The sequence below is a fragment of the Cebus imitator genome, unplaced genomic scaffold, assembly GCF_001604975.1.
Source record: "Cebus imitator isolate Cc_AM_T3 unplaced genomic scaffold, Cebus_imitator-1.0 Scaffold106, whole genome shotgun sequence".
Classification (NCBI taxonomy): domain Eukaryota; kingdom Metazoa; phylum Chordata; class Mammalia; order Primates; family Cebidae; genus Cebus; species Cebus imitator.
Window position 1 is genome coordinate 303,719 of NW_016107421.1, and position 23,378 is coordinate 327,096.

Sequence of the window (23,378 nt, forward strand, 5' to 3'; positions counted from 1 at the left end):
AAAAAAAAAAAAAAAAAATTACCCAGGCATGGTGGCTCAGGCCTGTAGTCCTAGCTACTTGGGAGGGTGAGGCAGGAGGATCCCTTGAGCCCAGGAGTTCAAGATTGCAGTGAGCCGTGATTGTACCACTGCACTCTAGCCTAGGTGACAGAACGAGACCTTGTCTAAGGAAAAAAAGAGAGAGAGAGAAAGAAAGATGGTAAAAAGTCCTTCTCCACTTCCACTGCTTAACTTGACTAGCCTTTAAAAAGAGAGATCGAGCCAACAATCTCCCTCTGATAACGGGACCCACCTAATCAACTGTCGGCTTGAACCAGAGCAATGCTACATGAGGTCAAGAGATTGAGACCAGCCTGGCCAACATGGTGAAACCCCGTCTCTACTAAAAATACAAAAAATTAGCTGGGCATGGTGGTACACGCCTGTATTCCCTGCTACTTGGGAGGCTGAGGCAGAAGAATTGCTTGAACCTGGGAGGCAGAGGTTGCAGCAAGCCGAGATCGTGCCACTGCACTCCAGCCTGGCAACAGAGTGAGACTCTATCTCAAAAATAAATATATATATATATATATATATATATATGGGGGGAGAGAGAGAGAATAACAAATAGTATCTGCCTCTCGTGGTATCCCATGAATTAAGAAATGTAGCGCCCAGAGCCGGGTACATATTAATTACATATTAATAGTAAGCTCTCAATACACACAGCTACGGTCATTAGCATCATTGCAATCCGCTGAATTTCACTGTGAGGAGGGTGAAGGAGGGGACCCTTTCACCTAACTGGAAGGATGAGGAAGATATTTCTTTTAATTTTTTCTTCTTGAGACAGAGTCTCGCTCTGTTGCCAGGCTGGTGTGCAGTAGCACGATCTCGGCTCATTGCAGCTTCCGCCTTCTGGGTTCAAGCAATTCTCCTGCCTCAGCTTCCTGAGTAGCTGGGACTACAGGCACGCGCCACCACTCTCAGCTAATTTTTGTATTTTTAGTAGAGACAGGTTTCACCATGTTGGCCAGGATGGTCTCAATCTCTTGACCTCGTGATACACCAGCCTCGGCCTCCCAAAGTGCTGGGACTACAGGCATGAGCCACCACACTTCAGCCAAGGAAGGTGTTTCTTTATGTCATCATTAAAAGGGGGTGGAGGAAGTGCATCCCCTAAAAATATGTTGAAAAAAATGTGCAGTCCCTAAAAAGTATGTGAGCCTTAGGTGTGCCCTTTACAGCATAGGGACAAAGAGCACAGAGCAAGAGTCAGATGGAGAAAGTCTTGCAGAGAAGGAGCTTACCTGGGGAAGCCCCGCTTTTCCCCTCAAGGATTTACTGACTATATACCTAAAGGAATAGAAATCATTCTGTTATAAAGACACATGTCCGTGTATGTTCATTGCAGCACTATTTGCAATAGCAAAGACGTGGGATCAGCCTAAATGCCCATCAGTGGTAGTCTGGATAAAGAAAATGTGGTACATACACACCATGGAATACTATGCAGCCAGAAAAAAGAATGAGATCCTGTCCTTTGCAGGGACATAGATGGAGCTGGAGGCCATTATCCTTAGCAAACTGACGTAAGAACAGAAAACCAAATACCACATGTTCTCACTTAAGTGGGAGATAAATGATGAGCACATATGGGCACAAGGAGGGAAACAACAGACACTGGGGTGTATTGGCAGGAGGAGGGTGGGAGGAGGAAGAGGAGCAGAAGTAACTACTGGGTACTAGGCTTAATACCAGGATGATGAAATGATCTGTACCACAAACCCCATGACACACGTTTATCTATGTAACAAACCTGGACGTGTACCCTTGAACTTAAATACAAGTTTAAAAAAAAAAGGTTTATTTCCTAAAAGAAAACTATGAAATACCCCTAACTGGGCCCCTCAGTTGGCCAGGGCTCTTCCTGAATTCCCCAGGTGCAGACCACCAGGTCCCGCAGGCTTCCCCCCAAGAGAAGAAAGATTCATCCAGAGATGCTGAGCTCCTTGCCTGGCGCCTGCCTGTCCTGGGGGCTTGCTGCAGGCATCCTTTTCCTCCCTTGCCTGTAGGCTGGCTTGTGGGCCACCAGGGCCCCCTGCCTCTTCCCTTCCTCCTGGAAACACCCTTTTCATGGTTGTGCAGCCCTTCACTTCCTAAAGGACCACAGCTCCATGGAGGCTGAAAGGGCCACAGGCAGGCCCTGTCCCTTCCGTCCTCCCTGGTCTGAGTGAACACTGCCCTCTGGAATCAGGAAGGCCAGGCTGTGGAAGAGCCAGGGCTGACCTGTCCTGTCAGACACTGTCCCAGGGTGAGCCCAAGGTCACTCACAAGCACCGTGCCCTGGCCACACCTGCCCCAGCTGCCCCCAGGCGCCCAGGGCCACCCTGAGAAGCTGTCCTGCAGAAATGCCCTCTACACTAACCACCCTCAGTTCCCTCGGGCCACCCACCCCAGCTAGTGGGGCCCGTCTGGGCATGGCTGTCTGGAGAAAGACCCAGACAAGTTTCTAGGAGGGCCAAAAAAAGAACCTCAGTCTCATGACTGCTGGCTTCACTTCCCCAAACGGGGCCACCCAATTGTCGGCTTAAACCAGAGCAATGTGACAGGAGGCCCCCTATTCCAAGAGATCTGCTTCGGCCCAGGGCTTCTGGAGGTACTGCTAGCTTGTAGGTTCATAGCAGACTCCGAGTTGTCTTCAGAACCCCAGACGGGGGAAGTGAAGGGCATGTTCTCTAAAGAGGAGGTCCCCGGGGCCCACTGTGGCTGGGTCGGGGGCGGCCACTATGTGTGAGAAGAGGCCCAGAGCGAGCCCTGGACCTCAGGGGCTCAGCGACCTTTATCTGTTCATGGTACATACAGGATGGACTTTCTCCTAAAGGAGGTGGATGGGCTTCCACCTCCTAGGCCAAGTTCAAGTTATCTGTTGAATGTCTCTGAGCGAAGGGAACCCCCTCGCCTTCTTTTATGTGTTTCTGAGGGTTTGGGGGAGGAGAGAAGGAAGAGCAGGGACTGGAGAGAGGGTGCGGGGGGGGCCAGGGAGGGAAGGAGGGGGTGCATGGCTAGGCCTGCCTGCCTCCTCACCCCTGGTCCCCTCCTGTGGTTTTGGCCAATTCTTGGAAATGGGCCTCTGCCCCGTCCAGGGCTCAGCCGTCACCAGTCACCTGCCTCAGCCCCTGAAAGCCAGGCCCGTCCTGCTGACCTGCCTGCCGCAGCTGGCTTAGTCCATCCAAGGTCAGCAGCTGGGCAGGCCGTCCAGGCCCTCCATGGAGCAGGGCCTTCTGGCCCTGGCAGGTGTTTGCTGAAGCCATGGTGGGACAGACACTGCGCTCGACAGGGCCCTCCCTCCAGGAGGGAGTCAGCGAGGGATGGACACAGAAATGCAGATGGAGATCAGTAACCTGGGCCTTATGGCCTGGACCCCACGGGGCTGCGGTAAAGGAGGGTTGCGCACACAGCGTCCTCACCAATGGCCTTCTTGCTGTTCTCTCTAGTAGAAAGTGTCCTGTCTCCACCCGAGCTGCCCCCAAGAAACATCCCTCTGTCCGCTGGCTCCTGTGAGGCCAAGGAAGCTCCTCTTTCAAACGAGAATCCCCGAGCGACCGAGGCCAGCCGGCCGAGCCTCTCTGAGACATTATTCCAGAGACTGCAAAGCATGGACACCAGTGGGTGAGTCTCCACCAGGCAGGGTCCCTGGAGTCCAGCTGGGGCTTCATCTGCAGTGAGCTCAGCCCAGCCCTGGCTGGGTGGCTTCCGTTTCCATCCTAGTTATGGGCCTGGTGACCAGAGGGGTTGGGGTGGTCTCTGGAGAGGGATGCTTGTCATCTTGCACCTCAGAGGGCTCTGCACCATTGGCTTCAAGAAGGCCAAAGGTGGCCGGGCTTGGTGGATCACACCTGTAATCCCAGCACTTTGGGGGGCCGAAGCAGGTGGATTACCTGAGGTCGGGAGTTCAAAACCAGCCTGATCAACATGGAAAAACCCCATCTCTACTAAGAATACAAGATTGGCCAGTTATGGTGGTGCATGCCTGTAATTCCAGCTACGTGGGAGGCTGAGGCAGGAGAATCGCTTGAACCCAGGAGGCAGAGGTTGTGGTGAGCCGAGATCGTGCCACTGCACTCCAGCTAGGGCAACAAGAATGAAACTTCACCTCAAAAAAAAATAAAAATAAAAAGGCCAAGGGCATGAGCCTCCTGGAAAAGTGCTCCAGGAGGGGCGGAGGGGAGGGGGGGCAGAGGGGAGGGGGGCGGGGGGGTGCGCACTGTGTCCCCAGGCATGGCCCGGCATAGTGTAAGCACTCACTGGATATGTGCTACATTAATTAGTAATTAATTAGTACCCGGTAACCTCCATGCCTTAGTAAATTTAATGTTTTTTGTTTGTTTCTTTGTTTCTTTGTGAGAAGAGCTCCCCTGGCCTCCCAAAGAAATCCTAATGACGGGGCTGAAGCCGCATTTCCAACTTGAGGGGTCCATCTGAGACTGCCAGCGCTGCCCTTCTACTCTCTGACTTAGCAAAATATGACATAAATGCTGATGGGACACGTGTGCCACGGGGTTGCTACGATACTTAGCGTGTTACTGTTTCCACCTGGACATACCCATCGGGTCTTCCCTGGGCACTCCAGGTTGCTTTCTGTGCATGCTCCTTGAATTACTTACGCTATTTATCAAATAGCTGAATATCCAGTGTTGCTACTATGTTGATTGTCTCCATACTTTTAAAATATTCCACATAGGCCAGGCACGGTGGCTCCTGCTTGTAATCCTAGCACTTTGGGAGGCCGAGGCAGGCTGATCACCTGAGGACGGGAGTTTGAGACCAGACTGACCAACATAGCGAAACCCCGTCTGCACTAAAAATACAAAAGTTAGCTGTGCGTGGTAGTAGGCGCCTGTAATCCCAGCTACTCAGGAGGCTGAGGCAGGAGAATCGCTTGAACCTGGGAGGCGGAGATCGAGCAGTGAGCCGAGATCGAGCTACTGCACTCCAGCCTGGGCAACAAGAGCAAAACTGTGTCTCAAAAAAATTAAAAAAAAATTCCACATAGAGCCCATTGTTTAGTTCCCCAGGGTTTCCGTTTCTTCCCAGGTTTAGATGCTGAATACAGTGAACCGCATGGGGAAAAGTTGGGGACGCCTCATGGTTCACCTGGTGACCTCTCCTCCTAAGGCTCTTTCCTATACCTCCTGCCGACTCCATCTCCTAATCAGCCCCTCCACCCTGGGTATGGGGCTCTGCCTCAGTGGAGCCAGCCTCGGCATGAAGCCAAGCTTCCAGGCAGCCTTCCGGGAGGGGTTAGCATCAGGGCATGGGCTGAGGACTCACAAGCAGAGGTCTGCTTTTTCGATCTTTGCTTCTCGTGGTGGTGGAACCTTCCTATAACTTCTGCTTGGAGACGGGAATGAGTGAAGGGAGCATGTGCAGAGACCAAGGAAAGAGGCAACCCAGAGCTGCCCTCTGTTCCCAGGGCCAAGGAAAACTGGGACTCTGCATTGTATTTTTATTTTATCTTATATTTTTTGAGATGGAGTCTTACGCCGTCACTCAGGCTGGAGTGCAGTGGTGACATCTCGGCTCACTGCAACCTCTGCCTCCTGGGTTCAAGCGATTTCGCCTCAGCCTCCCGAGTAGCTGAGATTACAGGCGCCCACCATCATGCCCAGCTAATTTTTTGTATTTTTATTAGAGATGGGGTTTCACCATGTTGGCCAGGTTGGTCTCAAACTCCTGACCTCATGATCCGCCCACCTTGGCCTCCCATAGTGCTGGGATTACAGGCGTGAGCCACCGTGCCCAGCCCACATTGTGTTTTAAAGTTAATCTATTTCACTTGTCAAGTAGCTTTGTACATTGAGGATTGCCTTTTGATTATTTTCCTTTATAAGACAACTTGTACAGTCTTTCCTGCAAGTTAATTAGATCTCATCAGTTTGGTCTTAGTTAATAGGTTAATTGTTACATTTCTAAGTCAAATTAGCCTTCTCAAATAAACATAGTTTACATCTTTATGTCAACACCTTTCTACAACAAACATGTTAACAAATAGAGCTGCCTATAACACGGACTCATGGTATCTGAGTTACAAGGCAATAGTCGTTAGACCTGTTAAGATACATATTTTAATACAGGGGTCCTCAACCCCTGGCCTGTTAGGAACTGGGCGGCACAGCAGGAGGTGAGCGGTGAGCAAGTGTGCATGACCACCTGAGCTCTGCCTCCTGTCAGATCAGCGGTGGCATTAGATTCTCATACAAGCGTGAACCCTGTTGTGAACTGCGCATGCGAGGGATCTAGGGTGCATGTTCCTTAGGAGAATCTAACACCTGATGATCTGAGATGGAACAGCTTCCTCCCAAAACCATACCCTCACAGTCCGTCTTCCCCAAAACTGGTCCCTGGTGCCAAAAAGGTTGGGGACCACTGTTTTAATACTGTAGAAGAAATGTTTGTCCCTTTTTGTAAACAGACTCAGGCAGAAACTGGATTTTCATGATGTCAAGACCCAGAATAAATACAGATGAACTTAAATGTAAATGGTTGCTAACTTCTCAATCTAACAAGTGAAAATGGGTAAGCCAGTCCTGGCCAATAGTTTTTCTTTTTTTGAGACGGAGTCTTGCTCTGTCATCCAAGCTGGAGCACAGTGGAGTGATCTCAGCTCACTGCAACCTCTGCCTCCCGGGTTCAAGCAATCCTCCTGCCTCAGCCTCCCAAGTAGCTGGGACTACAAACACATGGCACCACTCCCAGCTAATTTTTGTATTTTTAGTAGAGACAGGGTTTCACCATGTTGACCAGGCTGATCTTGAACTCTTGGTCTCAAGTGATCTGCCCATCTCTGCCTCTCAAAGTGCTGGGATTATAGGTGTGAACCATCGTGCCTGGTGATCCTGTCCAATCTTAAGAGCAAAGGTTTTTCATTCTTTCACAGATTCCACAGGAAAAGCTTTGTGGCCTTTAGTTTCTATTTGGTTACATATCAAGCCTGGAACAAAAATCTTTAAGGGTGCCTGGGGTGGTGGCTCACACCTGTAATTCCAGCATTTTGGAAGGCCGAGTGGGTGGATCACCTGAGGTCAGGAGTTCAAGACCAGCCTGGCCAACATGGTGAAGCTACTAAAAATGCAAAAATTAGCCAGGCATTGTGGCATACACCTGTGGTGCCAGCTACCCAGGAGGATGAAGCAGGAAAATCGCTTAAACTTGGGAGGCGGGGGCTGCAGTGAGCCGAGATCACGCCACTGCACTCCAGCCTGGGCGACAGAGCAAGACTCTGTCTTAAGCCTCAGGTTTCTGATTTGTAAAGCAGGAATAATTAGTAGTAATAATGTCTGAGTCATAAAATTGATTTGTGGATTAATGGAGAAAATGAGCATAGAGTGCTTAGCACAGTGTCTTTGGCATGTTCTGCTCAGGAAATACTTGCTATTATTACAATTTTCATTATTATGGGAACAAAGACTCAAGCGTTACCCAGAGCAAAAGGTGCTGGAAGATAGAATGTAGAGGTCTGATCTGACTTTAGGGGGTGCCCCTCGAGGGACTGGCCTGGGCTCAGTCTGTGCTCTGCCACCAGGGTTGATCTGCACGGTGAACAAATCCTGTTTTCAGCCCATTCACTGTACACTGAAGGGTTGGGGCAAATTCGGCACGGCAGTCAGCCAGCTGCACTACCTCATCCCCCCATCCCCACCCCCATCACTAATCACTCAAACTCCCCTTTGCAGCCTGGGATGACTCCACACCCTCCAAACACAGTGTCCTGGGTAGGCTTTGGCTGTGAATTTGCAGTGTGTGTGTTAGCTAAAGCCATTTACCATCTCTAGATCCTATCAGTCCTCAGATCCTATCGTCGTGAGTAGATGTTATAGGAAAACAATTCCACTATATACATTCCAAAGCTTTTGGTCTCCTTTTTTTTCTTTTCTTTTTTTTTTTTTTTTTTTGAGACAGTGTCTTGCTGTCACTCAGGCTGGAGTACAGTGGCATGATCTTGGCTCACTGCAACCTCTGCCTTCTGGGGTCAAATGATGCTCCTGTCTCAGCCTCCCAAGTAGCTGAGATCATAGGCACCTGCCACATGCCCGGCTAATTTTCGTATTTTTAGTAGAGACGGGGTTTCACTGTGTTGGCCAGGCTGGCCTTGAGCTCCTAACCTCAGGTGATCCACCCACCTTGGCTTCCCAAAGTGCTGGGATTACAGGTGTGAGCCACCAAGCCCAGTCTTGGTCTCCTTTTTAAAGCATAACCATTTCCCAGACCCCCTAGCCAGAACCACTTCCTCCCAGCAGCGCCTAAAGGAGCTCATTGAGAGGCACCTTTCCTGCTCGGCCACCTCTTCTTGCTCTGACCTACTAATTTACCCTGTCAGTGAGACCACAGGAACCTTTGTCCAGGTTTGCAAACCTTCTCCTGAAGGACCGTGTCCCCTTGGAGGCTCTGAGGATGAGGATTTGTTATTGTGGTTGTTGTTACCATTGGTAATGATGCTTAAAAGGAACAGGCAAGCATGGTTTATTTCTTTTTTCTTTTCTTTTAGTCTTCCAGAAGAGCATCTTAAGGCCATCCAAGATTATTTGAGCACTCAGCTCGTCCTGGACTCTGAATTTGTGAAGACGGGGTCCAGCAGTCTTCCTCACCTGAAGAAACTGACCACGCTGCTCTGCAAGGAGCTCTATGGGTAATGGCTGGCCCATGGGGGAGGGCAGGTGGGGGCAGCCACCAGGCGAGAGAAACACCTCACGAGACTGACCTCTGAGATCTGCCTGGCAGAACAAATACCTCTGCTGCACTCACAATAATTGAGTTAGGAGCACAGCTTAGAAATCTCTGTGGGGTTGCTTGGAGTCTTGTTATCGTGGAATTCGAACAGCAGTTTGTGTGTGCTGCAGCTTTTTTAAACTAAAGTTAAAATTTGAGGCCAGTTGCTCTGGGAAGCAGATAGAGTGGGAGGACACGGCCAGCCCTTTCTCACTTGCGCAGGATCCAGCTCTTAGGATTTTTGCTGCTGCTCTTGCACCTGACGAGCACAGAAAGGCACCGAGAGGAAATAAATTAAAGTCAGTCTATTTTCTGTGTGGGTGGTTATAGCCCAAGATTTCCAGTGATGTCAATTTTTCAAAGTGAGATAATTCACCAAAACTTCAATTTTCTGATAGCCAATCCATTGAATGACCAACTGGTAAAAGTTCTGATTTCTTTTACATTCTTTTGGTTTTACATTTTTTAAATTTAATTGACGAAAGTTTATTTCAAGTTAATTACATTTTAATTGTTAAAAGTGCAAAAGTAAGGCCAATATGCCATCCGAAGAATTAGCAAAGAATATTTAAAATGCTAAAAGCTTGGGAGAGGAAAAAACCATTCCAGAGCATCTGAACAAAGTCACAAGGAGCCAAAACAATCCTATCACAAATGCAAGGTCAGGCCGGGTGTGGTGGCTCATGCCTGTAATCCCAGGACTTTGGGAGGCTGAGTCAGGCAGATCACCCGAGGTCAGGAGTTCAAGACCAGCCTGGCCAACATGGTGAAACTCCATCTCTACAAGAAAAACTACAAAAAAACTAGCTGGGTGTGGTGGCACACAACTGTGATCCCAGCTACTCTGGAGGCTGAAGCAGGAGCATTGCTCAAAGCTCGGTGGCTAAGGTTGCAGTGAGCCGAGATCTCGCCACTGCACTCCATCCTGGGTAACAGAGCAAGACTCTGTCTCAAACAAACAAACAGACAAACAAACAAATGAAAGGTCAACATTTTGGTTGGAAAAATGGAATTTCATACTGGCAATGGTTTTTTAGTCTGTGCTGTTTTGTGTTTTATTATTCATACAGCAGTTTCAAGATTCCCTTGTCAATTTCTCTGGGGCTGTATCAATCTTAGCTTAGTTAATATGCAGAAAAGAATCTTTCATCATCAGTAATCAAATTCGACTTGCCTTTTAAAGGCTTTTAAAAGCACAATCAGTACATTTGGTAACTTTAAGAAGTAATTTCTTTGACAAATCGAGCATTCCCCAAGTTGGCCAGTTGGGCTTAATTTCAGTGAATTAGCTTTCAACTAATGCAAACTAATGCAATTGTAGCTAATTGGACCTGGAGCTATAATTTTTATAGACGCTCATGGAGGGATTTTGTTCCACTTGATGCTGTTGTTATGAATCACTTTATCACTAGAGAAAACACATACATGTGGCACTTTCTTTTTGTAAAACACCATTTCACGATGGCTGATGTAACAAACTCTTAGTTCTGCTTCAATGGAGATTCTGTTCTTCCCTGTTTCCTTGTGAAGAAAGAAATATATTTAAGTCTCTCCATGAGGCTTCCCTCAGACTTCCCCAGACACTTCTGCCCGTTGATAGATTTCCCCAACACCACACTGCTGCCTGGACTTCCCAGGGGCCAAATCATCTCATTACTACGGCAGCAGCGGCAGCTTCCCCAACTTGCCTTCTTCTTGGGTATATGGTGCCAGTGGAGAGAGCTTCCTTCAGTTTCCAGCTGCTCCATGACTCTATTTGGAATTAGAGACGCTGTCATTCTCTAAATTTCCCCTGCACACTTGACTTTGCTTTCATAGATAAAACAGCAGCCAGGCTTGGAGACTTGGTTAGCCTTGAAATTTTAGGAAATCGGAGAAAAAAACAAAATGATGCTTCCCATTTCTCCTGCCAGAATCCCTGCAGATTCTCATCCCTGAAATTGTAGACCCGTGATTTTCAAACTGCTTTGATTGAAAGAGGTCTTCAGTTCATTCATTCGTTCATTGAACAAACATGTATTGGAGCCTCCTCTGAGCCCTGTTCAGGGTGCTGGGATGTAGCAACAGACACAATGCCCAAGGCTCTTGCTCTTTTAAGCCTTTTTGGAGCTAACGTCTCAGTGAGGAGCACAGCAGTCCATTAAGGATCCAAATAAACAAGAAAAAAAATTTTTTGAGACAGGATCTCGCTCTGTCCCTCAAGCTGGAGTGCAGTGGTGAGATCTCAGCTCACTGCAGCCTCAACCTCTTCGGCTCAAGTCATCCTCCCACCTCTCAGCCCCTACCCTTGAGTCCTCCCACTCATTTGCTTCCCCCGACCCCAGTGGAGGAGCTGGGACGACAGGTGTGTGTGACCATATCCAGCTAATTGTTGTATTTTTTGTAGAGATGGAGTTTTATCATGTTGCCCAAGCTGGTCTTGAATTCCTGGGCTCAAGCAATCTGCCTGCCTCGGCCTCCCAAAGTGTTGCGATTACAGGCATGAACCACCATGCCCAGTTCAAACAATAATTTTAGTAAACATCATGATAAGCTAAAACAGGATGACGCGGGGAAGAGTCATTGGGTGGGAGAGCGCCAGCTTCCTTTAGGGGTAAAGGAGGTGACAGAGCTGGGACCTTGGTGACAAGAGGGAGCTAGCCACTGTGATTTGGTAGAGGGACATTAAGCACAAGGAACAAAGGTCCTGAGGCAGTAATGAAGACAGCCTGCTCAAGGAACAGGAAGTCTGTGTGGCAAGTAAGTGTTAGGAACAGAGGCCGGGGAGAGGCTGGAGTAGCATGGCGAGAGTCAACAAACAGAAGCACAGGCTGCCCAGAGAGGTGGAATTTCAGGTGAACAGCAACGTCTTTAGTATAAGGATATACCATGTAATACTGGAATATACTCATGCTAATAGATTATTCATTGTTTATCTGAAATTCAAACTTCACTAGCTGTCTTGTGTTTTACCTGGTCACCCTAGGCAGAAGCACATCACCCAAGGCTTTACAAGGCCCTGTAGAGCTGGTGCAGGGCTGTGCCATACCTGATTTCGGGTGGTGGAGGATGAATCCCAGGAGCCACTGCCCAAAGCAGGAGACCAGCCAGGAGTGGCTGTGGTTGTCCGAGTGAGACAGGATGGCAGCCTATGAGAAAGGCGGCCAGCAGAGGCAGGGGTCCATGTCTGTTTTGCTTCCTGCTCAGTCCCAGGTTATACACAGGCTCGGGCACATGAGCCTCAACAGATATCAGGTAAATGACCCAATGGCTAGGAGTGTGCAGATGCTGAGAACTGGTGTGAGCTGGGACATGTGTGCATGGTAGAGGTATCAGGCTTGCTGCCTGATTGGCTGTGGGGTGAGGGGAAGATGAATTGAGGGTGACCCTGGATTCCAGTGTCAGTGGCTGAGTGGATGCTGATGCCAGTTCCTGGGATGGGAAAGTCAAGGAGGAGGAGGAAGGAGAGGGTCGGGGGAGGAGAGTTCTGGGCTACATTCGACTTGAGAGGCCATGAGGCATCCGAGTGCAGTCACCAACCACAGAGCTAGTGCTAAGAAGCCAGGACGTACGTTGTGATATCCCATCTCTACTAAAATTACGAAAAGTTAGCGGGGCATGGTAGCGGGCATCTGTTGTCCCAGCTACTTGGCAGGCTGAGGCAGGAGAATCGCTGGAACTCGGGAGGTGGATGTTGCAGTGAGCTGAGATCGCACCATTGCACTCCAGCTCGGGCGACAGTACAAGACTCCGTCTCAAAAAAAAAAAAAAAAAAACAGCTGGGACGTAGCGGATGCATTTGGGGAATCACTGAAGACTGGGGGTAAGGTCGCAGCAAGTGAGAGTGTGGACAGAGGAGAAGGCCAGGCTCAAGATTTAGAGGAGGAATGGAGAAGGAGGAGCTGGGAGGGGGCTGAGAATGACATCAGTGACATTCAGGTCTATTTTCTCAGATCCAAGTGTGAATGAGAAGGATGTAGAGCATTGAGGAGTGAGAAAAAGGGCCAGAGCCTCCTCTGCAGAAATATTGTGATGCTGTCCCCTTGCAGGTCTCATGTAAAGATCTCTCTGCAGTACACAGCGTCAGGGAAGACTTGCAACCCCAGGTTAGGTTCTCTAGAGCCGGACAGAAACTTTTCCAGAGAAAGAATAAGGGAACCAGAGACTGGAAATATTTGGTAACACCTGAAATGGAGACACAGAAAGTGGAATTTTGAAATAAAAGGTCAAAGGTCCAAATATCAATACAACATCTATTACATGAGAGCAGGGTAAGATTTTTAATAAACAAACCAAAACCAAAAATACTTCATTACCATTATATCCTCTTCATTGCAGGCCATAAAACAAGCCCATAGTTTTCCAATCAAATTTCAGAAATTCAATCACAAAACAGTAGAGTGTCAGAAACATGTATATCAAAAGCATGAAAGGATGAAACAAGCATAGATGAGGCATGTGTGGTAAAAATGGGCAGTCTTTGGAGACAGGGCTGAGAGATGCTGCCTGTAGCTGGTAGGATAGGTTCTTGAAAAAATTGCTAATCAATGTATACAATAAAAATAAATTTCCATGCCTACAAAAGAGCTAAATCTAGGTATTAAGAACCTCCATAATCATCCATGTAATACAACAATCAAACAGCAACACTTAAACTTTTTTTTTTTTTTTTTTGTTGAGTCAGAGTTTTCCTCTTGTCGCCCAGGCTGGAGTGCAATGGTGCTATCTCGGTTCACTGCAATCTCCACCTCCCAGGATCAAGCAGCTGTCCTGCCTCAGCCTCCCAAGTAGCTGATATTACAGTTGCCAGCTACCATGCCTGGCTAATGTTTGTATTTTTAGTAGAGAGGGAGTTTCACCAGGTTGGCCAGGCTGGTCTCAAACTCCAGACCTCAGGTGATCCACCCGCCTTGGCCTCCCAAAGTGCTGGGATTACGGGCGTCAGGCTGGAGTGCAGTAGTGGGATCGTAGTTTATCTATCCTTGAACTCCTAGGCTCAAGTGATCCTCCTGCCTTTGACTCCGGAGTAGCTGGGATTACAGGCACATGCCACCACGCCCCCATAATTAAAAACAATTTTTCTTTTCTTAGAGATGGGGTCTCACTATATTGCCCAAGCTGGTCTCAAACTTCTGGGCTTAAAGCCTTGGCCTCTCAGAGCTCTGGAATTACAGTTGTGAGCCACTGTGCTGAGCCTGAATCTCTTACAATGTTTCTAAATGACAAGGAAAGAGAAATTCAATGAATATATTGTTGCAAACAGCGTCATAGCTTTAAAATGGCCAATATTTAATATTATTCAAACTCCTTGACAGTATAATAAAGATTCTGAAGCAGTATCTCCAAGGAAAAGGCTACAGACCTGGGAAAGCTCAGCCTAGATGTCATTCAAGAGCATAGAGTCTTTTTCAGAAAATTCTTAAAAATTTACCCAACAAATGCTTTACTCAAAAGGAATCCAAAAATTGTTTTTCAGAAATTTTATAGCCCTGGTGATCTCAAAAACAAGAAGCCTGCAGCTTACTGAGCAGTAAACTATGAATAACTCAAAGCAGAAAGTATTCATTCTATACTCCCATAACACACTGTGATGAAAATAGAAATAAGTCACAAAACTAGCCACAACCACCCAATTACCTGAACATTTTTAAATTGCCTTCTAAATTACAGCTAAATTAAGAAAACTGACACAATAATACATGGGGTAGGTGTGGAGGCATAGAGTGGAGCATCAAACCACTGCAAAGCAGAACACTATGTGATGCAGCCAAAGCACTACTTAGAGGAAAAACCATAGCTTTAAAAGTTCTATCATTAAAAAGTAAATAGAAGGTCAGGTGTGATGACTCATGCCATTAATCACAGCACTTTGGGAGGCCAAGGTAGACAGATTACCTGAGGTCAGGGGTTTGAGACCAGCCTGGCCAACATGGTGAAACCCTGTCTCTACTAAAAACACAAAAATTAGCTAGGCATGGTGGTGTGTGCCTATAATCACAGCTACTCGGAAGGCTGAGGTAGGAGAATCATTTGAACTGGGGAGACAGAGGTTGCAGTGAGCCAAGATCATGTCACTGCACTCCAGCCTGGGTGACAGAGCGAGACTCCTTCTCAGAAAAAAAAAAAAAAAAAAAAAAAAAAAAAAAAAAGTAAACAGAATAACAAGTCAAACGTACAAACCGAGTCCAGCTTGTAAGTCTCTTGAAGACACCACGGGTCATGTCCTAATCCCCTTGATGTTTCCAGGACCCAGCAAAGTTAATTTTAACCCAGCAAAGTTAATTTAGGACTCTGAAACATTAATTTATTCAATATTCATGAACAAAGATCAAATGTGTACCAACTATGTGCCAGGCACATAGTTCCAGGAGCTGGAGATAGAGCAGTGAATAAAACAGAATCCTTAAGAAATCTCTGCTGAGCAATAACAGCAACCAGAAAGGAGAAGAAGAGGACAAGATGCTAAAAATAAAAACAGATACATCAGGAAAAACAGTCAATTAAGAAATTTTTAAACACTAGAAATGTTAAAGGATATTTAATAATCTGCATTAAAGATTTGCAAGTCACTAAATAGTGTACAGTTATGTAGCTACAAATCTTCAAGTTATAATTAAATGGAACGAATACTTTACATAAAATATAAAACATTAAAAGTACCAGGCATATCCTTTAAACTTTCAAGGAAAAAATAGTGAACATAGGGTATAGATTATTCCTGAATGACAAGAAAATCTTCTAATTCACTCTTCAAGAAAAATATGATTCAAATCCAAAAGCTAATCAAGATAGCCTGAAATAGCACTATCTCCAATCTCACTTATTAATATAAATGTAGATTGTTTCAGTAACATCCCAGCAAATATAATTTGGTGACATGAAAAATGCAGGCTTTATCTAGGAGGTCACTCCAAAGGTGAATCAACAAAAAGAAAACACTAGAATTTTGCAGTAGATTAAAAGATTAAGGGAAACCATTTATGTAGATAACATTTTAAATTCATCTCTAATTTTTAAAAATCATTTTTTTAAAAAGGAATAGAGGGATACTTCCTTAGTAATGCAATATGAATCAATGTAAAACTAATTAGTTACAATTTATAGGAAAACATTAAAATCATTCCATTAAACTTTTTTTTTTTTTTTTTTGAAGACGGTGAAGTCTCACTCGGTCCCCAAGGTTGGGTGCAGTGGCGTGATCTCCGCTTACTGTAACTTCTGCCTCCTGGGTTCAAGCGATTCTCCTGCCTCAGCCCCCCGAGTAGCTGGAATTACAAGTGTCCGCCACCATGCCTAGCTAATTTTTGTATTCATAGTAGAGATAAGGTTTCACTATGTTGGCCAGGCTGGTCTTGAACTCCTGATCTCAGGCGATTTGCCCGCTTCAGCCTCCCAAAGTGCTGGGATTACAGGCATAAGCCACTGAGCTTAGCCTGCGATACTATTTATCATCTGATTTTTAAATACTGTATGAGAAATTTTTACCAAAGTAATACCAAAGAAAGAGGCAAAAAATTGGAGAAGCAAAAATAAAGGACATGAGGAAGCATGAGGACGTTTCTTCTGAGTCCGTAGTTCTGGGTTCAGAGACTCTGGATGTGCTAGACAGAAATAGAATGGGAATCTTGAGGAAATTAACTCAAGGGGAACAAGGAGGGAGGTGGCTGTCTCTCTGGGAGGTTCAGAAAGACCAAGCAAGGGATCTAAGCCCTCCCAGCTATCCCTGGGGCCAGATCTACCGCAGGACCCAGCCCTGTTCACCTTTGCTTCCCTAGGGCTACAGCTCTGGCTTCAGAGAAAGAAGAATATTCCATGGCATATTTAGCCATTTATGCCTCGTGTTCCATTATTGGAATGCTAAGCATGTGGGAGTTATCTATATCCTAAAGCTCAATGTCATCACCAAGGTCTGATTGCAAAAATTAAAAAAATTGCAACATTAGGCATAAATGGGTTAAAAAGAAAAAAGTTCTAAATGAGGTAAGGAATTAAACCCAGAGAACAACAACAATGAAAACGCTCATTTATAACACGATTACTTTAAGAGTTAGAGAACAATTTAAAATGAGCAAATAATTGCTCCCTAGTAAATACCAATGAAAAAATATTAACTATGGTAAGTAAAAATTGCCAAGAAAAAAATGAAAACTCGAACAATAAAAAATTGTGTATTATTTCATAATGAAGTCCAGGTCACCTAGGATTAATAAAATGTAATGAGAATATGTTATTATATAATATACATTATAGGCCAAGTGCAGTGGCTCACTCCTGTAATGCCAGCACTTTGGGAGGCTGAGGCAGACAGATTACCTGAGGTCGGAAGTTCAAGACCAGCGTAACCAACATGGAGAAACCCCATCTCTACTAAAAATACAAAATTAGCTGGGTGTGATGGTGCATGCCTGTAATCCCAGCTACTCGGGAGGCTGAGGCAGGAGAATCGCTTGAACCTGGGAGGTGGAGGTTGCCGTGAGCCAAGATTTCGCCATTGCACTCCAGCCTAGTCAACAAGAGCAAAATTTTGTCTCAAATATATATATATATATATATTTGTATATATATGTATCTAAAGTATCTTAGTATATATTATTATGGTATAATGAGATTATATTATAATATAATGAGAATATATTAATAATGCAATGAGAAAAAAATACAACTCCTACATTAAATAAAAGTGCAAAGCAGGCTCAGGCTGGGCATGGTGGCTCATGCCTGTAATCCCAGAAGTTTGGGAGGCCAAGGTGGGAGGACCACCTGAGGTCAGGAGTTCGAGACCAGCCTGGCCAACTTGGCGAAACCCCATGTCTACTAAAAATACAAAAATTAGCTGGGTGTGGTGGCACATCCCTGTAATCCCAGTTACTCGGGAGATTGAGGCAGGAGAACCACTTGAACCCAGGAGGCGAAGGGTGCAGGAAGCCGAGATTGCCCAAAAAAAAAAAAACAAAGAAAAAAAAAAAAGGGCCCGAAAAAAAAAAAAAAAAAAAAAAAAGCAATATGTAAAGTTTATAAACAATGTTAAAAATACGAACAAAATTCCCAACATAAATTGGCAAGGGAGGAAAAACAGTTTATACAAAGAGAAATGCAGTAGCCATTAGCTAGAAATTAGCAGTAGAAAAACAATTAATGACATTAGAAATTAAAGACATGCAAATTTATTCTTCCATCTTAAAGTACGGTGTTATACCCCTTAAAAGAGAGAGAAAGAACGGAAGTGCAGTCATTGGAGCATTTGGCTGATCAGGTCTGAACAATGCTGGTGATATCATCAGTCCCATCACTCACAGGGTTGGCAATCGTGATCAAGAACCATAATCTCTGATTATCCTAATCCTGTGATTAAAAATGAGAAAGCTATGTGAACAAAGCTGTTCAAAGCAGCCCTTATTTATATAACAAAGATCTCAAAGTAACCCAAATATATAGCAATTGATTTCAGCACATTTACTTGATAGACTAGATTGAAATCATTAAAATGTTAAGTATGGTAAAAAAGGGACAATTTTTGATGAAACAGTAAGTGAAAAGTAGAACTCAAAATTGTCTGCCCCACCATGCTTAAAACAATGGAGAAAGATGAGCTGTGAGCAGAGTGGGTACAGCCGAGGATCAGGATCGAGGATCCGAGTTGTCAATGGCTGTAACAATGGGAAAATCCCTCTGAGCCGCATGTGGGCTGCTAGGAGGGGATTCGCATCAGAATCCACAGATCACTAGTGTTGTATTTGACCGGAGCGTAGAAAGTTACCACAAGACAAAAGTATGCCAGATTGCAGGGTCATTTATTATGCCGGCGACCACAGAGGACTCACGTCTCTCCAACCTGTGGTGCCAAAAGGAGGGTGCCATGATTTTTTATACCCGAAAAACCACCTTGGGAGTGGGGGTGAGGGGCGGGGATGGGGATGATAAGGTTTCGGACATTTCAAGGGCTACGGGATTCTGTGATTCACCTCCTGGGTGGAGACAAGGGCGGGGGTCTCCGGACATTCCAAGGGCTAGGGGATTCTGTGATTCACCTCAGTGGTTTACCGAAGTCAAGATATACATTTGTTTACACATCACAGATTTTAGCAGTTACTGATAAGAAAAGGTAGGCAGCTTTACATAGTTTTGAAGAACAAACTAGCAGTTCTATTTACAGAGGCCAAGGACAGTAGTTATTGTAAGGAGAATGGGGCAGCCATTTCAACTTATCTAAAAACAGTTTTGCATTTTATAAAATAGTTTTGCTCCGGTTCTGGCTCTAGGCCAGCACAATATCACACTAGCACTGGGCAGCCCTAATATTTAAAATGCAGATTCCAGACTCAATCAGGCTGGAGCCCAGAAATTTGCATTGTTAACACCTGTGTGTGTGTGTGTATGTGTGTGTGTGATTCTTATAAACACGGAAGCTTGGGAACCATGGATGACTAAGTAAAGTCATTTTGTGACTCTAGATTTGAATTTTCTACAGGCTGTAGTTTGGCTAAAGCAAAACCCAGGTAAAATCAGGACGACATATCAATTGCAGTTTGCTGCGGGTCAGGAAGGGATGGGGGTCGAGTGTGGGTGGGCCAGTGCTGGCAAGCCTTGATCTTTGCCCGGGCTTGTCTGTCTGGGAAGAATTATCTGCTTCTGCTGGATCGAGGGTGACCTGGTCTCCAGCTGGAGCCCCTGCTGCCTTGAAAGACTCTTCCCAGCTCCCATTAATTCTTGACGTTCACCTTGTCCCCCACCCCCAGCGAAGTTGTCCGGACCCTCCCATCCCTGGAGTCTCTGCAGAGGTTATTTGACCAGCAGCTGTCCCCGGGCCTCCGTCCACGTCTTCAGGTAAACGGTCTTGGGGTTGAAAAGGTATGATTAATACATCAGGGAGGAGGATTGAGTTAGCCAGTCCCAAGGGCTCAGGAGGAAGATCGGAGCACTGCCCACCGCAAGTTCGCTGGGCAACAGCAAGCAGGTACGCTGGGGTGGGAGCCTCAGCCCCTGGCCATCCCGGGAAACCATCTCCCAATGCCAGCTTTTGATTTGAGGAATAAAGATTTCAAATTATGCACCCATCAGCAAGACTTATTTGTGTCAAATAAGGGGGCAAGTAGGGCCTGTTCCCATCATTTCTTACCAGAAACTGAAAGGAAAGAAAAACAGAGGGCGCCTAAACTCTTGATCCTGCCTCTTGTCCCAGGAGGAGCAGGATGAAGGTGCCACCAACCCCCGCACCTGCTCACAGGCCAATGTCGTGTTGTCCATGAAGCAAAGATCTGTGTATCAAAAGGTGTCATGAGCAAAGTTTTAACAGTTTTTTTTTTAAAAAAGCAAAAGCTATATCTCAGGAGAAAATACCTGCAACAAAGATTAGGGACAAAGGATTAAAGACGAAGTATTAACACATTTATTGTTATTATTATTTGAGACATGGTCTTGCTTTGTCGCCCAGGCTGGAGTGCAGAGGTGCAGTCACAGCTCATTGCATCCTCAAACATCGGGGCTGAAGCGATCCACCCCACCTGATCCTCCCATGTATTAAAACCATAGTTACTTTTGCACCAACTAATATCTGGGGATTGCAGGTGCATGCCACCATGCCAGTCTCCTTTTAAAATTTTTTTTGTAGAGACAGGTCTCACTGTGTTGCCCAGGTTGGTCTCAAACTCCTGGCCTCAAGCAATCTTCCTGCCTCAACCTCCTAAAGTGCCGGGATTACAGGTGGGAGCCACCATACCTGGCCATGTTTTTTTTAAAACTCCTACAAATAATTAAGTAAAAAGAATCCAATTTTTACAATGTGGAAAGGCTATAAACAAGGCGGTTCACTGAAGAAGGACAAGGAGTAGCCAATATCGAGATGAAAATGTGTTCAACCTCACCTTGTTAGTAACCAGGAAATGACATTCAACACTAGGAGACCTCTTCTTCCTATTAGATGGACAAAACGTTGATGCTAAAGTTGACGGTTGAGTCAGGACCTGGCTAGGGTGTGGGGTGGAAGGGGTGCTCACAAGGGATCACTCTGCTGTTGAGAATGGAAATGGATTTTCTGAAAAGCAGTTTGGTCGTTTGCATGAAAATGTTGACTACAGGCATTCCTCAAGCCCGCAGTTCCATAAGTAGGTGGCTTCCTAGGGACTATAAGTACATAAAGAGTGGAAAAAAAAAACGTTGAAAATCACATAAGCAGGCGGGTGCAGTGGCGCATGCCTGTACTCCCAGCACTTTGGGAGTCAGAGGCAGGCGGATCACCTGAGGTCAGAAGTTTGAGATCAACCTGACCAACATGGTGAAACCCGATCTCTACTAAAAATACAAAAATCAGCCAGGCATGGTGGCAGGCACCTGTAATCCCAGCTACTCAGGAGGCTGAGGCAGGAGAATTGCTTGAATCCGGGAGACAGAGGTTGCAGTGAGCCCAGATTTTGCACCACTGCACTCCAGCCTGGGTGACTGGAGTGAGACTCCATCTCAAAAAAAAAAAAAGGAAAATCACATAAACATAAACATAAACATAAACATAGAGAGTTGGTGGACTGCAGTGGTGCAGAATTCTATTCTAGGGTGTGAGCACTGCTCTGGAAAGATCTCCAAGGCTACTGTTAGGTGGAAAAGCAAATGGCAGGATGATATAGAAGCTCTGATGGAAGTCTCCACGAGGAAATCAGACCACAAGGATTTAAACCCAATGGGCCATGCTGGTCACCTCAACGCGGGGGTGGAAGTGGGAGAAGGGGCCTGGGCCAAGGGGGATTTTGAGTTTGCCCACACTGTTTGAGTTTTCTACGCAGAACGTGCATTTGTGTTCTACTTGTGCAACTTTTAAAATTCAAGGAAAAAAAAGTTTTGCTTTCTCTGAAGTGAGTAATGGGTTAATGTCTAAGAAAGTAAAAGCAAATCTAGACAAAACAGGGCTCTGCCCAACACTTCAACTTCAGTAGTTTGAGTGGAAGGACACACAGTCAAGTCTTTGAAGTAGATCAGAAGAGAGACAAAGCCTGGAGAGAGAGGCCAGCTGTGGTCCCAGTGAGGGGGCTGCCCGGTGGACGCCAGGGCAGAGCAGCCACACGGTGGAGGGTGGCTTCTGCTGCCACACTCCCCTCCCCCTTATGAGACCCTGAGTCTTGAAGAAAAACAGAAACTGTTGTTCTTGATTTGTCTTCAGGAATTCAGAAATCAGGGAGGGAGTTGAGGCTGCCTTGAGGAGAGGAAAGAACATTGGCCTGTGGCTCAGAAACACCTAAGTTCAAAATCTGATTCAACCTCATGTATCCTTAGTCTTCCCATCTGTGAAATGGGGACAGTAGTATCTCTGCAGGGTTTGGTTAAGGAGTGAGTGAAACTGGGTGTATGAGACATCTGACTCTGGTAGATTCTTACCAACATGAGGCAAGACACGCTGTGGACACCCAGACCCCCGTGGCACTCAGACTCCTGTGTGGTTACCTGAGGACTGCTGGGAAGTGGAAAATGTGATGTTATGAAAATGCTGGCCTGCCTTGGGGATGCCCTGTGTGACAAGGGAGAGCCGTAACCTCGCTTGGATGGTTAACCTGCCTGCTTCCTTTTTTTGAAACATGCAACCTAAAAGCAAAGTGAAAAAACTGGGTCAGCCAATATAAACCCTTGGATAGCACTCAGACCAGTCTACCCATTAGCAGGCTAAGCTGTGAATTTTGTCCTCAACCTTGACACTGGTGACATTTGGGACTGAATGGTGCACTCCAGGAGTCCTCCACATCCTGGCCTCTATCCATGAGATACCATTAGCATCCCCCAGCTGTGACAACTGGAAATGTTTCAGACATTGCCAAATGTCCCATGGAGGGCAAAATCGTCACTAGCTAAGGACCAGTGGGCTAGCCCTGAATTCAAATCTCAGGTCTATACTACCTGTGAACTCACCACTCTGACTCTATTCTCTCGTAAGCAAAACAAGGATTAGAAAAATCAAGATGTGAGGATTAGATGACTTAATATATTTCAGACGTGCTTGGCACATTGTAAGAACTCATCAAATAATCATCATTAGGCAGAAGTATGGGAAAAACTCCAGAATTTTTCTAATACTTTTTGTTTCAAGGACAAACGCCCTGTTTGTCAGTAATTTCATTTATGCTATCTAATATCTTGTTATACCCCCTCCCAAAAGTCACAAATCCAAAGAGAGCAGGGGGCAGAAAGATGCCAGCCTACAGTTGCATGGTGACTGCCCGGGTGAAGACAGGTCATTCCAAATGTCTTCCGCTCGGAAAAGGAGGCGGCTTGAATCTGTGTTAACATTTCAATTATTTGTGAGATAAATAACCCTAAAACAAGGGAATCCTGAACTATCCCATCTCCAGACCGGCTTTTCTTCTCAACCAACAGGCAGCCCTTCTGCTGTTTCCTACTTGAATCTTAGCTCCGCCCCTTCAAGCCACTTCCCTGATTGACAATAACTATAGAAGAATTGTGAGCTTTATTAAGGAGCAAGGGAAAGACCAAAAAGTGGTTAGAGAAATGACTGACAATTATTAACTGCTGTCATGGAGGTAGTGATGGTTATTGGGAGGAGGCAATGGTGTGGTGTCTAAGGGTGGTAGTGATGGTGATGGTGGAGGTGGTCATGATCACAGTGGGAGTGGTGGGGTGGAGACAGTGGTGGTGATGGTGATGGTGGAGGTGGT

At 46.0% G+C, this 23,378-nt stretch overlaps 1 protein-coding gene across 1 annotated transcript in view; it reads left to right on the forward strand.

Annotated features, from left to right (window-relative positions):
* Nucleotides 1-23,378, forward strand: part of INPP5D (inositol polyphosphate-5-phosphatase D) — a 150,626-nt gene that overhangs the window by 61,234 nt on the left and 66,014 nt on the right. Inside the window, exons 4-6 of the mRNA XM_037741780.1 lie at nt 3,477-3,651; nt 8,528-8,668; nt 19,464-19,551. Coding sequence (XP_037597708.1) covers nt 3,477-3,651; nt 8,528-8,668; nt 19,464-19,551 — 404 coding nt within the window. The remainder of the gene's footprint in view (nt 1-3,476; nt 3,652-8,527; nt 8,669-19,463; nt 19,552-23,378) is intronic.